Source organism: Eucyclogobius newberryi, unplaced genomic scaffold (assembly GCF_026437365.1).
Source record: "Eucyclogobius newberryi isolate DKJ021-1_F unplaced genomic scaffold, fEucNew1.0.hap1 SCAF_3, whole genome shotgun sequence".
NCBI classification, from domain to species: Eukaryota; Metazoa; Chordata; class Actinopteri; order Gobiiformes; family Gobiidae; genus Eucyclogobius; species Eucyclogobius newberryi.
The window spans coordinates 29,477,199-29,494,610 of record NW_027315945.1 but is presented as its reverse complement, the minus strand read 5'-3'; the positions used below and the strand labels follow the sequence as shown (position 1 = coordinate 29,494,610).

At 38.5% G+C, this 17,412-nt stretch overlaps 1 protein-coding gene and 1 long non-coding RNA gene across 2 annotated transcripts; both read left to right on the top strand.

The window, feature by feature from the left end:
• The first annotated feature begins 2,092 nt into the window (after window positions 1-2,092).
• Window positions 2,093-2,777, top strand: LOC140373564 (uncharacterized). Its single transcript, XR_011929034.1, has 3 exons — window positions 2,093-2,196; window positions 2,285-2,361; window positions 2,722-2,777. It is a non-coding gene; the product is annotated as an uncharacterized lncRNA (long non-coding RNA).
• Window positions 2,778-3,139: 362 nt separating this feature from the next.
• Window positions 3,140-15,757, top strand: otoa (otoancorin). Its single transcript, XM_072461496.1, has 22 exons — window positions 3,140-3,258; window positions 3,578-3,637; window positions 3,731-3,930; window positions 4,039-4,166; window positions 5,830-5,939; window positions 6,025-6,167; window positions 6,372-6,630; window positions 7,339-7,507; window positions 7,588-7,591; window positions 7,935-8,058; window positions 8,134-8,252; window positions 8,333-8,468; window positions 9,249-9,442; window positions 9,517-9,607; window positions 9,986-10,172; window positions 10,292-10,578; window positions 11,186-11,335; window positions 12,104-12,246; window positions 12,858-12,976; window positions 13,415-13,512; window positions 14,260-14,413; window positions 15,541-15,757. The coding sequence occupies exons 1-22, from the start codon at window positions 3,184-3,186 to the stop codon at window positions 15,603-15,605; spliced, it is 3,015 nt and encodes a 1,004-aa protein (XP_072317597.1). The 5' UTR covers window positions 3,140-3,183; the 3' UTR covers window positions 15,606-15,757.
• The last annotated feature ends 1,655 nt before the right edge of the window (window positions 15,758-17,412 follow it).

Genomic DNA, 17,412 nt, shown 5'->3' with positions numbered 1-17,412 from the left:
CCACGCTGTGGAACATTCCAGGTAATGCAATAGAATATGATTCTTCATAAAGACAAGCAGCAGGTTTAAGGAAAAATGATGAAAAACAAAATTGTATCAGATTATTGTATTTTATTAATTTTCATGTGTTTCCAACAGTGCCTTTTCAGAAGATGGAATAATAAAAACACACATTTACACAGTACAACTTTATCTTTTTCAAAATTGTATCTAATTATTATTTGTAAACATATATCCATTAAACCTCTTTGTTTCCTGTGCGCTTTGTAATATTATGTGTATGTTTTACTGTGGTTGTTTGACTTCAGTGCTGCACTTCATTTGAGCTCATTTAATAAAACATACCGGAAATAGAGGTTTTAGCCATCGCACAAAGCCTGTTCTGTAAAACCCGTTCTCTCTTCAGTCTTTATTTGAATGTTTTATTAAGCCACAATGAGCTCTCTGACGAACTGGAGACGCCAATAAACTTTGTAATATTCACGTAGCTTCTTTCACTGTTTCTGGTTACAACAACGCCAATTGTTTGTTTACTGAAGTGATCGAGCTCATTTCTAGTGGAAATATCACGTTGTTCCTCTGATTGTTCAAAACCCACTTCTGCATCGAGTCGTCTACTATTGTGCTCTAAATAAGACTTAGAAAATGAACAATCCAACACTAAATAATGTATATTTTTGAATGGTAAAAAGACCTCAAACCGTGGTCAACAACAGGAAGCTTAAACCCAATACACAATAAGATGAAAGACATGTGCCTTTACTGTGAGCAGCCTCGCCTCTTCACAGAATTGACCTGTAACTTGACCTTGGGGGCGTCACCTGCTCGTCTCCAAGGATATTCATAAGTTTAATGCCATACTGTGGAACAATCCAACACAATGATACAGGGCTGAGCAAATTTGGCAAAACATCAAATTGCGATTTTTCTGACAAACATAAGATTCGATTTACAGTTCGCGATGTTTTAGTCGTTCTCTCAGAGTTCGTGTAGGTTTTGGACATGAAAGTTACACAGGGCAGCTTTACTTTAGTGTGTGTAAATGAGCGGCTTGGAGGCAGCGCTTCAGCGACAGGTGGAGACAGTGGGATGCACCTGTTCGGCCTTCGCACGCACACAGATGCTCTGCAGAGGAACGACGCTCTCATTTCACAGCACCCTTTTCTACCGAACAAAGCAGTTTAAGATAACGCCGTTCATTTACCTTTATCAATCACAAAGCATGTTTTATATCTGTAAAATCATTTTCTAAAACATCTCTGTGTTTATGTCTCAATGTTGTTTTGTTTTGTTTGTTTGTTTTATTCTATATATTTTATTTAGAATGATTAAAAACATTCTGACTGTTGCCATCACTAATTTGAATCAGAATATTACACCTGCTGAAAGAATGTGGCATAAAACAAGAGGCTGAAACTTATACATCTTCAATGCCAAAGTTATATTCTTGAGTTCTGACAAAATATTCCTTGACTTGAAGCGCAATATTTGAAAGATATACAATTTGGATTATATATAAATTATTTTACCATTATTATTAGTATTATCTTGTCTTACGCAAGCTGTTTTTTGATTTTAATTTTTTTTTTAATTTTTTTTTTTTCCCCACTCCATTCCTTATTAGGAAATGAGAGGTTTTGTTTATAAGAGTTTTGTTTATAAGAGTTCTTCTATTAAGAGTGTTTTTTAAACTTCCAATATGTTATCTGTCCTTTTCCTCTGTATCTACCTGCGTTGCAACAATGAAATTTCCCCATGTGTGGACAATAAAGGAATATCTTATCTTAATTGCTGTGCTGATTAAGGACTGTTGCCATAGCTTGAAACTCAGGAATATGAAAGCGTGGATGATATTTGACATTGTTTTGCTATATCACACTTGAACACAAATTAAAAATCCAGACAAAATGTATGTTTCTGTCATTTTTCCTTAATAATCACGAATATCGCTCATCTCAGCAATAAACAATTCGTTTTCAGGCAGCAAATCTCAGCGCTTTACATTACTGGTGTACTTTTCATGCGTCCGTATTTAAATAAGTAGTCAAATCGCTGCACAGTAAGCAAAAGTATGCAAATGTGTTCAGGACATCGTGTGCAATATAATGAGGCTGTTTATCTGGGCGTTTGTCAGGCGCCGCCCGGAGGGAACTGTGCAAATCTCGGAGGAAAGACTTATTCAGAAAGCAGTCGAAGGTGCAGACTCCATGACAACCATTAACGCAACAGCCTGACACGGACAAGTATCTGTGATTGCAAAGTTAAACAGTATTTGTGTTTGCAGATCAGTTTATGAGCACATTTTGAGCATGGCGCTAAAAGGGGGGACAGTTTTCCTCCTGCTTTGCTGTGCAGTGCTGGGTAAGACACACTTAAACTGATTTCGACCATTTTAATTTAGTCTTTAGTTTTAATCAAGCTTTAGTCAGTGTAATGTCGTCAACTAAATAGTTCTAATCAACCACTATGATAAATTGTATTGCATTGCTTCATGGGACGTGTTGCTTGGATGTTGAGTTTGTTTGTGCTGTTTTGGGGCTCTGACATTGGAACGTTACGCTTAAATTCATTAATTGATTTAGTTTTTACTATCCAATGAATATATCAGAACATTCAGTCGATGAAGGTATCTATATATCTCATCTCAAATGTATAATGTACAATTTACGCTACTCAAGATTGTGACGTATGAGCATTATTCTAACTTTCTCATCTCTGCAGTGACGTCTTTGAAGATTAAGAGTGACCCCATGATCAAAAATTGTGCGCGGAAGCTGGTATGTAAACAAACGTTGCATGTAAGTTTAAGTACATTCACTAAATACGCCATCATATTTTTTTCATTCATTCAGATGAGACAGTGTAAACAGAGCGGTGAGACCGACTTCTTTTACGTCACTGCTTTTCCTTAGAATATTCACTTGATTTCATTGTTTCTTCCGACACAGGACTCGAAGTGCCGGATATAGATGCGCTTGCCACTCAGTTGGGCAGGTACGTTCAATATTCCTAAAGTCCCATTGGCTTTAAACATTCATATTTAGTATACAATTATTATTATTATTATTATTATTATTATTATTATTATTATTATTATTATTATTATTATTAACCTTTTGTAAACGCGCTTCTCGCAGTGATGTCCCTGCAGAGGAGGACAGCAGCCCTACCACCCTCCTGTCCATGGTTGAAAGTGTCCTGGGACATGTTTCCTCTGGCTTCACTCCTTCCAAAATCTTCAACTCTTTTGGGAAAACAGTAAGGAAATGTTTTGACTAATGACGTAGCTATTCTCAAATTTGATTAGGCTATATTAATGATAACCAATAAAGACTACCTATGATAACATCTTAAATTATCTATTCTGTTCTATTTGTAAATCTGAATATTTTGCTTTTTGATTTAAAAAACAACAACAACAACAACAAAAAACGGTATATAACATTGTGTTTTCAGTAATCATCCATTAAACAAAACTTTTTTTTAAATCCTCCTTTATAAGTTTTAACTCCATATTAAAGTAACATTTAAATCGCTTCAAATGAATCTACAGTTAAATCTAGTTCTGTGTTTGTAGGACTCTAAGCTCAGAGACATCAGCTTGCCAAAAATGATCCAGAAGATGTCAGACGTCCCGGTTAGTCCGAACTCACGTTGAGCGCGGTTGAGTGGAGCAGTGCAGTGGTATAATTGAAAATTGAATTGATATAATCCTGTTGTTTCCTGTTAGAAGTCCTCTGCCTGCTTCATGAACGCAGTGGCGGCTCCGATGGCCTGGGAAGCAGTGACAGACATGGATCCCGAGGAGGATATGGAGATAAATGATTATGAAACACTTCTGTCCACTTCCAAAACTGTGCTGATGGAAAAGTGTCTCTCTGGAAGACTGAACCTCCCCAAAACCATCAAGAGAAAGTATTTGAAAAGCCTGTGAGTCAGACCTTCAGAGGCAGAAGCTGATTTACTGATATTTCCCTATTTTTTAACTTCTGTTTGACAAAAGAAAGTCTGGATAAAAGAAAGTCTGTTTGCGCACAGGATGAATATGCTTAATGATGTGTACAAGCAGAGTTCTGAGGAGCAGAGGGATGAAGTGATGACCTGGTACAAGGAGCAAATCAAGCAAACGGCCTTCAACTGTAGCAGCGATCCTACTTCAGACTCTGGTGTGTTCTCAAAGATGACATTAACAAATGTACTGCAGATTTGCATGGGTGTTTTTAGTAGGTGCTAATCCAACCAGTGTGGGAAGAGGAAGGGCGGGGTTGCACAAAAGGTTGATTTAGTGTTAAGTCTAACTTTGAAGGGCTTTTTCTCAGACTGGAGAACACCCCTTGAACCATGCAGTGTGTTGAACGTTTATTATGACACTCTCAGCTCAGCTGGGTGTTAAAGTTATGGGGACACTACACTCTCAAGGAAAGATGGCCGATTGGTTCTGTAGATGGTCTGACAACTCTATAAAAATACATAATATAACATTATATTATACATTTTATATACATATAATCCATAATCCTTGGATCTGTATGAGTTTGTACTCCTTTCATCTGTGTCTGAGGCTGCATTCATATTGTCCTGGTTTGGTCCTTGTTTGATCCTGGTTTGTTCCTGGTTTGGTTCTGGTTTGATACTGGTTTGATCCTGGTTTGATCCTGGTTTGGTCCTGGTTTGTTCCTGGTTTGTTCCTGGTTTGGTTCTGGATTGATCCTGGTTTGGTTCTGGTTTGATACTGGTTTGATCCTGGTTTGATCCTGGTTTGATCCTGGTTTGGTCCTGGTTTAATCCTGGTTTGATCCTGGTTTGGTCCTGGTTTGATCCTGGTTTGATACTGGTTTGGTCCTGGTTTGATCCTGGTTTGATCCTGGTTTGATCCTGGTTTGTTCCTGGTTTGTTCCTGGTTTGGTCCTGGTTTGGTTCTGGTTTGATCCTGGTTTGATCCTGGTTTGATCCTGGTTTGGTTCTGGATTGATCCTGGTTTGGTTCTGGTTTGATACTGGTTTGATCCTGGTTTGATCCTGGTTTGATCCTGGTTTGGTCCTGGTTTGATCCTGGTTTGATCCTGGTTTGGTCCTGGTTTGATCCTGGTTTGATACTGGTTTGGTCCTGGTTTGATCCTGGTTTGATCCTGGTTTGATCCTGGTTTGATCCTGGTTTGATACTGGTTTGGGTCTGGTTTGAGTCTGGTTTGTTCCTGGTTTGTTCCTGGTTTGGTCCTGGTTTGGTTCTGGTTTGATCCTGGTTTGATCCTGGTTTGATCCTGGTTTGGTCCTGGTTTGTTCCTGGTTTGTTCCTGGTTTGGTTCTGGATTGATCCTGGTTTGGTTCTGGTTTGATACTGGTTTGATCCTGGTTTGATCCTGGTTTGATCCTGGTTTGGTCCTGGTTTGATCCTGGTTTGATCCTGGTTTGGTCCTGGTTTGATCCTGGTTTGATACTGGTTTGGTCCTGGTTTGATCCTGGTTTGATCCTGGTTTGATCCTGGTTTGATCCTGGTTTGATACTGGTTTGGGTCTGGTTTGAGTCTGGTTTGTTCCTGGTTTGTTCCTGGTTTGGTCCTGGTTTGGTTCTGGTTTGATCCTGGTTTGATCCTGGTTTGATCCTGGTTTGTTCCTGGTTTGGTCCTGATTTGATCCTTTCCTGTTTAGTCCTGATATACTTGATGACATAAACAAATGCACTGTAGATTTGGTTTGATCCTGGTTTGATACTGGTTTGGCCCTGGTTTGGTCCTGGTTTGATACTAATTTGATACTAATTTGATGCTGTCCTGTTCAGTCCTGATGTATACACTTATTCTCATTAGTGACTGACTGTTTTGTTGTTCCAGTCACTTGTAATAAGTCCCTGGAGTGGCTGACAGGTCCAGCCCTCACCATGCTCGGCCCGTACCTCTCCGAACTCTCACAAAACGACGTTGACTTCGCTCCACTAAAAGAGGCACTGTTATTGTTATTACCCATTTTCCATGAACCATCAAACTTACGACTTGTGTGACTGTACAATCTTTCTACTTCGTTTTTAGTTTTGTGATTTCTTCAAGTCAGACGAATTCAAACCTGTCATTGACAAAATTAGCAAAATGAAGCCCAGACTGGCCAGACAACTTCTCAAGAAAATTGAAGACTGCTTTGGCAGCAAGAAAGACATGGTGACCTATTTGGACAGGTTTGTTCATTCCTCATTCATTAGCAATAGCCGCAAATAGCAACAAAGTAAATACATCTTGTTTAGCGTAATTAAGTGCTTGTAAATGGTCATAATAAACTGTAATCATAATTTTAATAAATGTTACAAGTATTACATATGTTCATCAAAAATACTGCTTATTCGATTGTTGTTACAGTGGTTAATTACTTTAAATCCCGACAGATTAGGCCCTATATTGTCTCTTGATCCAAAGCTGAAGAAGAAGCTGATGGACATTGCCATTCAAAATGTCAATAAGACTAACGCATATGAGACGTTCCGTCGGCTGGGCAGCGGAGCCAAGTTTCTGCGGAAAAAAATGGACAAACTGATGCGCTTCTTAAATAAGGATGACTTGAAGAACCTGATGAATGACTCCAGCATCGACTTGACAAGGAAACAGAAGCGTGTAATGGTCAAAAAATATCTAGATGATAAGAAGGTAAAATCCATTTTGGTTTTGGTCCTTTTTCTGTGTCGAAAAAATGTAATCACAAGATACTCAAGAAGCAATTTATTAGTTTTGTAGCAAGTGTAAATACAATAAAGTTACTTCTATATTCATTCTCTAATAGTGCTGTTCACAGGCCTTTTGTTACTGCTAATAAAACCCTAATAACCTAATACACACATCTAACACTGCTCAACCAAAGCACACAACATCCAAATATTTGCTCTAAATGTTAGTTAAAGGCGGTATGGACGATTTTTCGGCGATTTGAGAACGCGGGCGGAAGTGCGCATGCGCACTCCCCCGTGCGGACTGATACAACACACACGTGCGTTTGTTTATTAGCGCAACGGAGCGCATCGCATCGCTCGTCTCCCGTAGATTTCTGTCCACTTCTGCATCAGCTCGAACTGTCTTTCTCCGTCTTTTTGTCCCGTACACTTAGGGAACTATATTATGATAGCTCCATGCGCTTAGGCACGCGGAAACGTGAGGACGAACCTGACGCGGCTGCAGGTGAGCGGTAGGTGCGTTTTATGATTGATACGTGGCAGGACTAATGATTTATCCACGTCACGAGGAAATATGATACAAAATTTGCTGAAAAAAATCGTCCATACCACCTTTAAATAAAAGTAGCCTCCCATTTGGCAAATATGATTACGTCAAATCAATTCTGTATTTTCTTTTTGTCATCAGTGTGGCAAGCTCTCGCGAGATGACCTGGAAGCTCTCACTGAGGTCGCGGACCAGCTGCCAAAATGTTATTACAAACATATGGATTCTGCAGATCTTAAGCCTGAGCTTTTGAAAAAGATGACCAAGAAATTAAAGAAATCCCAGGGCGTAGCCATGCTAAAAGTGGTGGGTTTGACAAAGAAAAAAAGAGAACGAAAGAACCTTTAACATTTGTACAATTGTGATTTGTAACACTGTGTTTATGGTCAGTTGGGTAAGATGACCGTGTCACAGATGATAGACTTACCTCAACTGGTCCAAGTACTTCCTCTGCGTGAACTGGACAACTTGAAGAACATTTCCTGGGAAGAATTTACAAAGATAATATGGCGCCTTGGACAGGTCAAGTTTTTATTATTGTGAATAAACATACATTTTGATACATTTTGTCATATTTTACAAATATTCTGCTGTTTTTTCATAATTAGGCTAAATTATTAGCAAAGAAGATGAGAGAAGACATCAGGGATTGGTACAGGTCAGATGTTTTCTGCCTTTCCTTTGCAGAAGTCCTCATAATATTTAAATATGTGCATTAAATTCATGTATTTGTCCAGAATGGCCCGGGGCCCCCTGCTTCAGGGCGTCACATGTCAAATGATCGAAGCCGTTGCAAATTCTGAAGCTGAGGAAATGTCTCAAAGCTTAGCCGACTCTCCAGAGTGGCTCTCCAATGGGCAGGTAAAGCCCAACGACGAAGCAGATACAGACTATTTGACTATATCATATTTACATTGTATTATTATTACTTTTAAGGCCAGATGTGCTGCACTGAAGCTTTTCGCGACCCTGGAATCACAAAGAGCCGACTACTTTAAGACCATAACTGTGGAGGAGCTGAATAAAATCTCTTCAGTCTTTTTTATTCATCTGCCGTGAATACACTCTCTTCTCCTTTTGATTTGAAAGTTGTAATTTCTTAGCATTTCTACCACTTTGTTCGTTAACTCTTCAGACCAGGAAAGGTGGAGGATTTGCCGGACTCCGTGTGTCCGGTCTTCCTCGACAAGATGGAAATGGCAAACCTCAGCTCACTGCCCCTCAACTCTGGATCTCGCGCTGCACTCACCAGCAGAGCTCTGAACTGTCTGGTTAGTCTGTTGAAAATAATATACATAATAATAATAAATAATAATAAACTAGATTAAATGTGTGCGATCTAACAATGCAACTGCACCGATCCCTGACACATTCTTCACACAAAACATTCATCTTTATATTCTCTGTCTGATGATGTAGTCAAACACATCCATGGAATACATTTCAGATGTATATTATTTAGTATAGTTAGGTCGCAGTTATTTTATTACTTTGTTTACGGATCCGCCGCACTTAGATTAATGATTTCTACAATATGAATCAAATTAATTATTATCTTTTTTTTTTTTATAAAGTACCGCCGACAACGCAAAATAGCTTTAAATCAAATATAAAAAGCGGTATTAAGTCAAAAGATAAGAGCGTGTGAAGCAATTTTTCCTGCTGTAGTCTGTGACGGAGCGGCTCGTCCCTGTGCGCGCCCGATTCCCTGTCTGCGCAGCGCCAAGTCCGTTATATCGCAAATACACATTTTAAACCCGTTTACCACATTTTCTCCAGCGTGTTTTGCCGTGACTCAGGGTGCACACTTAGAAGCGTGAGTTCTACCAGTGCAAAACACGCTAAATCTACTCACTTGCGCATTTATATTTATATTTCGTCCGCCTGTTCAATACATTTCATTTAAAAATCCGTAAACCAAGTAGTAAAATAACTGCGGCTTTACTTTATAAAAAATATACATATCATGAATTATGAATCACACTCTTCACAATAAGATTACCGGCTGTATGATAATCTCCTTTTAGCTGATGTGATGATGATGTTCGCAGGGTCCAGAGCTGTCCAACCTGACCACAGAGAACATGTCCAAGCTGGGCCCGCTGCTGTGTGAAGTCTCGCCCTCAAACCTGCGCCTCCTCAGCCAGGACGTGCTCCGGACCAGCCTCCGGGCCATGGTCCTGTGCGACCACATCCCCGCGAGCCACCGAGAAGATCTGGCCCAACTGATCAATGAACTCTTTGGGTAGGAATGAAGACTGAGACGGTATTTGCAAAGAAAGAAAAGCAGGAGTTTGAACTGTGTCTTGTCTGCCGCAGGAAACCGTCGAGCTGGTCTGCTGACTCTGTGGAAGAACTGGGCCCTCTCCTCGTGTTGTATGAAAACAACACATATTCTCTCACTGAAGAGGTAGTCGAGTTTGTTTGTTTGTTTGTTTGTTTGCTACTACTGATATAAAAATAACTGCCATTCAACTGCACGCTGTCTACATCTAATTATAAAACCGCCTTTCTATAGCAAAGTTGTAAGAAAGAGCCATGCGAGTCACTCTATGATATTTTAAGCTGAGATCATGGATGAGAGATCAAATGTTTATTATTTTTTTGCGAGGAACAAGTTAGATAGAATTACATACTTACTTTCATCTGTCACGGTTTGAAAACCAAGCACCCCAGCTTTAAGTGTGGAAATATAAAAGGAACTGGGAAAGTAAATTAAATGACAGACTTCTTGTACAGACAATGTCAAAGTTCCTATTGTAATCTGACTGTCTCTTCTCTTTTTCAGACTGGGATGAAAGATGCCGTCTCTGATCTCATTCAGCGCATGAAAAATCCCCCTGAATTTCTCAAGAAAACCTTGTTCGAGCTCACTCTCAGCGATACTCTCAGCGATACTCTCAGCGATACTCTCAGCGATACTCTCAGCGATACTCTCAGCGATACTTCGAGGCCTGCAGCACGGAGAAAGAGAGGTTTGTTCATCTAAATTACGTTAAAATAAGTGGCTCAAGGGGAATTTGACATCAGTATTGTTAACAAAATGCAAAATGGTTAATGCTCAATAGTAAGTACCGTATATGTCTCCTTTAAGATTTTTACAAGACTACATTTTGCTCCTCTTTAGCCAGTGACAACAGCAATGGAAACAGCAACAAGCCGGTTGGCAGCTCCAACACCACCAACACCACCAACACCACCAACACCACCGACATCACTGCGGAGCTGATCCAAGACCTGGGATTGCAAAATGTCTACTGGAGCCCACAACAGCTGCAGAGCATAAACATGAGCGTGTTTGAGGAGACGGTGGAGGTCCTGGGCTCCGTGACCAACTACAGCCCAAAGCAGCTGGCCGAGCTCAGAACAAAGGCCAAACAGGTATTTGGCTCTTTAGCAGCTCTAATAATGCAATGATGCTCACACTTTAAACCAGCATCTTTTCTTTTTCCAAGTACAAGTGGCAAAAAAACGTTACAATAATTTAACCACCTTTTTTTGATTACCATAACATTATTTAGAGGTATGTAAGATTTAAGAGTTCATGACTTAAACTCTCTTAAACATTTGTCCCCAGATACAACGTGAACATGTTCAAATCAAATATAGCTTTTGCTGATAATAGTCATTCAGATTTATTCTTCATTTCAAAACCATTGGAGATGATGCCAAGTTGTTCACGTTATGATTTTGGTTCTCAAGACATTATCCAATCAGAAAGCAGAATGAGCCTCACATTTACAGACATCACAACATCTAAATCCAGCTGGTTTAATCTAACAGGCCCGTTACGCACAAATACTCACTTCACAGCTGGTTAACTGTTTATTGTTTGGTTGGCGAGGTACAAGTACAGAAAGGGCACATTTTAACCTGTACAGCATTAGAAACAGCCCTAAAAGTACCTCCACATGTACCTGTACAGCAGCTTGAGAATCACTGTTCTTCTGAAATCTTACGCAAAAGTAAATTGTGTTGAACTTTGCAGACGTTTGGTTCTCCTGAAAGCATGAACGAGACGAGTGTTGAAGAGCTGGGCTGCATCGCTCAGGGTTTCAGAGATGACGAGCTGAAGATGATGGCCTTCTCCCTCAGCTCTCTGGCAGACATCGCAAAATGTGGCTGGACTTCCTCACAGGTCAAATTAATGCCTATTTATAATTAGAAATGTGTGTCATATTGTCTACAAAATAATGTCCTGTTGTTTTGAAGCTATGCAAACATTTGAAAACCAAGTGAATTGTCAATAATAAGAAAAATATGGGCAATGCTACATAGCGCTACATAACTAATAAGATAAAATAATCCTTTAATGTCCACACATGGGGAAATTTCATTGTTGCAACGCAGGTAGATACAGAGGAAAAGGGCAGATAACTTATAGGAAGTAAAAAAAAAAAAAAAAAAAACACTCTTAATAGAAGAACTCTTATAAACAAAACTCTTATAAACAAAAACTCCTATAGACAAAACCTCATTTCCCAATAAGGAATGGAGGGGAAAAATAAGGATGAAATAAAATAAAAACAGCTAGTGTAAGACAAGATAATACTAATAATAATGGTAAAATAAACACTATTTTCATCAGTTATATGCACATGAATGTGACATTATTGTGTGTGAGTACAACAGTAATTGCACATGAATATGACAGTATAATGAATTACCACCCTAACCTCCAACCTCTTAATTATGTAAAGCCATAATCATAATTAATTAAGTCATTCTCATAAGGCTAAGTAAGGGGTAGTTGTTATAACATAATAATGCCCTTAATCTGTTTATCGTTGCCAGGTTGATCCCAGAAAATGTCTAAATATATTTGTGTCCGTATTGGCAACCTGTATTTACCCGTAGGCGTCACATAAACCTTTGTGGCGTGTTGTGTTGGCGTGTGTTTGAGCAGATCGCCGCCGTGTGGATGGGCGTCTCCAGTCACAACAATCTGACGGCTCCGACGCTCGAGGCCTCGGACATGGTGGACCTGAGCGGCTTCATGTGTGGACTGAGCGCCGAGGAAATCAAGCAGCTCAACGCAAGCGCCTTCACGTACGCTCTTCTCAAGTCATTATTTATTTAGCTATTACATCAACAACAACACAGATACATTGTAGAAATGAACAAATATCAAATGCTTTGGAGATTCTTAGAGAGATAATGCTCATGTTACGTTAAATACAACTGTCTAATACGTGTCACGTTCAATATCCAGTACCAGTTTATTTATTTATTTACTCTCCTTTTCATATATTTAATTCAACAAAAACACGAAACAGAGCAAGACGAGAAAGGATAAATTAAATTAAAAAAAGAACAAACAAAAGAGAGAAAGAAGACATTCTAAGAAAAGAAAATTAAGGCTCACAAAGTCCAAAATAAACGTCCCATTTAGTCCAAACATGGTAACATGTGTCAATTTTCTAATTAAGTCCAATATATGATTTGTTTTATTCCATTTTCCATATGTTAATTACAATGTGGGTCCAGGTTTTGAGGCGTAGTTTGTGTCATCCATCTGTTGTGTTCCCAGCCCTTGTATGTGTTCCCCTTTTATGACCGGCTAATGTTTAGGCTTAGTCCATCTTTAGTTTGTAGTGTTTTCTGTTGTTTTAACTAAATATCACAGCATCATTGATAGATTTGATGAACGTGACTTGCAGGGAAGCTGTGGCGTCGATGGATGGACTCATGTGTTCTCTCAAAAACCTGACTGTGGCGGCCTTTGGAAGCCCCGACACCTGGACCGGAGCCCAAGTCTCTGACCTGGGCACGTTCATCGGTGAGATCTTCATTGCTTTACATAAAGGTCCTGTACATATTAGGGGAATGTCATGTGCCAAAAAATGTGTATCGAGATTTATTAGACCCAAGATCACAATGTTGATCAGGCACTAGAACTAGTTTTATACTCTGTTTTTCACACTGTGTCCACACTTCACTGTGATTGGTTGAATCCGCCGGTTAATCACTCGGAGCGTGATAAAAGCTGATTAAATGAAGAAATATATCGAAGAAATAAAATGGTGCATTGTTGTCCTCTCGCCCAACCCTGTCCGATGTTGTGCTCTTTTATTTTCGTTTGTCATCATGTTAAGTTGTTTCTTGATCAATAATTAAAGCTGCAAAAGGCTCCAATCACCCCCAACACTATTAATAATGTTTGGATATGTATTGTGTTGTTGTTGATGTTAAATAATAAGTTATTTTTGTACTTCAGCCAGCCTGGACGCTGCTGAATTTGCTTCTTTGGATGTCTCCGTCTTCCAACACATTAGCAAGGACAGCATCACTCTCATCCCCCCAAAGAACTTCGCCGTAAGGAACCTTTTTGTAACTTTTATATCGCTTCAGATTAACCGAGCACCCTTGTCTTGTGAGGGCAGAGAAGTAAAAGAGTTAAAGGGAAGTTTGTGATTTTAATCAAATTGATGTTTATGATAAACACAAGCATATAATGCAAATATTGTTCGTTTTGGTTGGTTGGTGAGATTTACAAAGCTGGTTATATTATTTACATGGCGTTGTTCCGTGAATTGGCTTTGATTTTAAACTCAAATGCAGTTAAGATAAATATACATATTTTATTCCAGAGTAGGTTTTGAGGTTTATAATTTTACTTCCTGGTTGTAATTGATCACATCATATTAGGAAATTACATAGCAACCACTAGGCCACACTTTTTGCCGTTCAATTGATATTTAGAGGGTCCAAGAAGTTGTTTCTTTTGTGTAACTTATGCAGAAACTTTGGAGGGAATGAGAGTCTCTGGTGTGATTTTTCAACTTTTCTCCACAAGTAGCTACTTCATTGGTGTAAAACTATACTTTATATTTACAACAAGTACCGGTACACTAAGTAAAGTCAAAATGGGAAAATCATAAACACCTGTCATATGCTTTTTGATAGACAATATGTTTCTTTGCTTAGTGTTTGGTTACAGTATGTTTGCCTGTAAAATGTAGTCTAGAAAAACCTCTTCAAAATGTGAATTATTTGTGTTACTTCTAAAAAAAATGTCACTAACCCTTTTTTTGCGCTCTAAACCCCTGTGTTTCCTTTAAGGCTCTGTCTTTGGACAAGATAGCAGCACTCGGCACTGACAACGCTGCCAGGCTGACGGCCAGTCAGAAGGCTGCCATGACGACGGAGCAGCTGGCAGCCCTCGCAAAGGCAATCGAAGGAGCGCGCGAACAGCCCATGCCAAGTCCAAACTCAGGTACATCTGCTTCAAGGCAGCATCCACACTTTAGTCCAGGTTTAGTCCTGGTTTAATCCAGGTTTAGGCCTGGTTTGGTCCTGGTTTAATCCAGGTTTAGGCCTGGTTTGGTCCTGGTTTAATCCAGGTTTAGTCCTGATGTAGACTTGGTTTAGTCCTGTTCTAGTCCAGGTGTGTGCAGGTGAGATACAGCGTAGTGTAGTATAGAGGAATAGTGGTCTGGTATTTGTTTTTGTTGTTTAGAATTACTCATTTAAAAAGGAATAAGTACAAGCATTTTCTTAAAAACACATTAAAAACATTTACAGCATTATCAGCAAGAAATATAATAAGAACATTGTTCTAGTTCAAAAGTCCTGAAACCTGTCCCTGAACAGGCTGATAAATAAAGGATAAAGGTTAATAAAGTAACAGATATTCTCACTCACTCAGTGAGTATATTGCAAGTTCAATTCCCAGAATGTGTGGCTTATTTCAATAGGGAATTTGCATGTTCTACCTGTGTTTGTACAGTGAAAGTGCTGAAGTTACGTCTCAACAAAACATTTCCATTTGATTGATTGTTGCCTCTCAAATGTTACACTTTAAAGCAAATGTACTCATTGGTTTTACTAAAGACTCATATTGTGAACTTTACCCTGTGTTCAAGTAAAATGACTATAGTTAGTTATAAAGTAATGAATCAACATAAAAAAGAAATGCATTGTTTATTTGCTACAGATTCTACTTCTTTATGGGTTTCAGCTTCCTGTTTGAGCGTTCCAAAGACAGAATAGTTTGTTTTTGTAACTCTGAAACCCGTGGATAGAATAGACATTAAACATTTCTATAGCTGCATAAATGTTATAACTTCTGAATGGGCAAGCGTAGAGAGAGATTTGTAGTCAGAAGGGAAACGAGTCAACAAACCACAAATCAAAACTGAAAGTAGAGAGTAAAAAGTATTCAAATAATTGTAACGTTATTCCCACAGTATAACGTTCTGTCACTTAAGACTCAGAGATTGGAAAAGTAACTCAAGTAAAAGAGTCTGAAAACTACTCACAAAGTAAATGTAACTGAGAACTTTGTGGTTATTACAAAGCATGTGACTTAATGTGTGTGTTAACCCTCTTGTGTTGTTATAGCGCCCCCTCTGGTGACTCAGGGCGTTGCTGTGGCTCTGCTGGGGCTCGCGCTCCTGTGGTTTTGAATACAGAATCCCTCTTCCTGCCACAAGCTCATAAAGATGACAGATCTATTGCACTAAATGTAAATAAGTCTGACTTTTCCATCTTTCACTGAAAACAAATCAATATCAAATCTAAACGTGTTAATAATCTATATTTATAAGAAGATGTATTTTGCTTGGACATAACGTTGTCGTATAATAGGACAAAAATGAAGTGAGTTATATATATATATACACAGTTGATTAAAGCTGCACTGGTCCACTTTTCTCTTTTTAAATGTTGTCTTTTACTCTTTGTACTTTGTGACTAAATCAGACTGCTCCACATTTTATCAATCGCAACATATGTGAGAAAATGCTGTTCGCTTTAGAATTTAAGAAACAAAGTTATAATAAAGCTGTGCATTTGTACGAAAATGTGTGTGAACACTAGAGCCATGTGCCAAAGAGAGTAGGACCTGGATGCAACAGATTCAAATATCTACTTCCTCCTTTTATGGTTTGAATATCACATACTTTAGTTTTAAGTTTTAAGTGGTGAAATAAATGAATAAATAAAGACAAAATTGTGTTGTGTTTTTAATCACATTTCATTATGAATTAACAGCAAGGTGTAAGAGCAGGTTCTAAACGACTCGACTCATATTTAAAGTCAAACATTATATTCATATTTAGCATCACACACACGCACGCACACGGATTAAAAAAGGATCCCAGGGCATCAAAACATGTTTTAACGACATAAAATAAATCAGTAATCCAGTTGAAAACTTGAATCATCTATAAAGTTTAAGTTAAAAATGGCCTCTTTGAAATTAGCATGATGTGTTTGTGGTAATAATATGTATTTACCTTAACTGCAAAACATCAGTGAACCCACATCCAGGCTTATTAAACCAAATCATAAAAACATAATAGTATAACAAATATACACTTCAAATCAATCAACATTAACAAAGTCAAATGAAGTCTAAAAGCAGTGCTAATCAACAAAATATAATCTTAATCCTGAGTATCACTAGATCTTAAAATTACATCCAATTTAGTTTTTTTTTTTATTCAATAGTTTCTTCGATTTCAGTATTTTTGGTGCGTTAAAGACAGTGCAAGTGCAGACTGTTTAAAGAAGACATAGTACGCTCTTCTCCGTCAGTGATAAACATCCTGCTCCAAACACAGAACTGATTTGCTCAAAATTACTCCAGTAATTAGAAGGTGATTAGAAGGATTTACACACGGCAGAGAGGAGAAAGCTGGAGTTTAAGAAGTGACTGGACAGTGTAATCTGCCTTTTCACTTCTACAGCTGCTGTTAAGTTTGCAAAATTAATGTTTTTTATTATGACTAGAATAACAAAATGCATTGGAATTTCTTGTTCACTTTTTTACTGTGGTTGTTTGACTTTAGTGGTGCACTTAATTTTGCCTGAGCTCATTTAATAAAACATACCGGAACTAGAGGTTTTAGCAATCGCACAAAGCCTGTTCTGTAAAACCCGTTCTCTCTTCAGTCTTTGTTTGAATGTTTTATTAAGCCACAATGAGCTCTCTGACGCCACTGACGAACTGGAGACGCCAATAAACTTTGTAATATTCACATAGCTTCTTTCACTGTTTCTGCCAATTGTTTTGTTGTTTACTGAAGTGATCGAGCTCATTTCTAGTGGAAATATCACGTTGTTCCTCTGATTGTTCAAAACCCACTTCTGCATCGAGTCGTCTACTATTGTGCTCTAAATAAGACTTTACCCATGAGATTCAGAGAGAAAATTAACAATTCATCACTAAATAATGTATATTTTGGAATGTTAAAAAGACTGTGGCCAGAA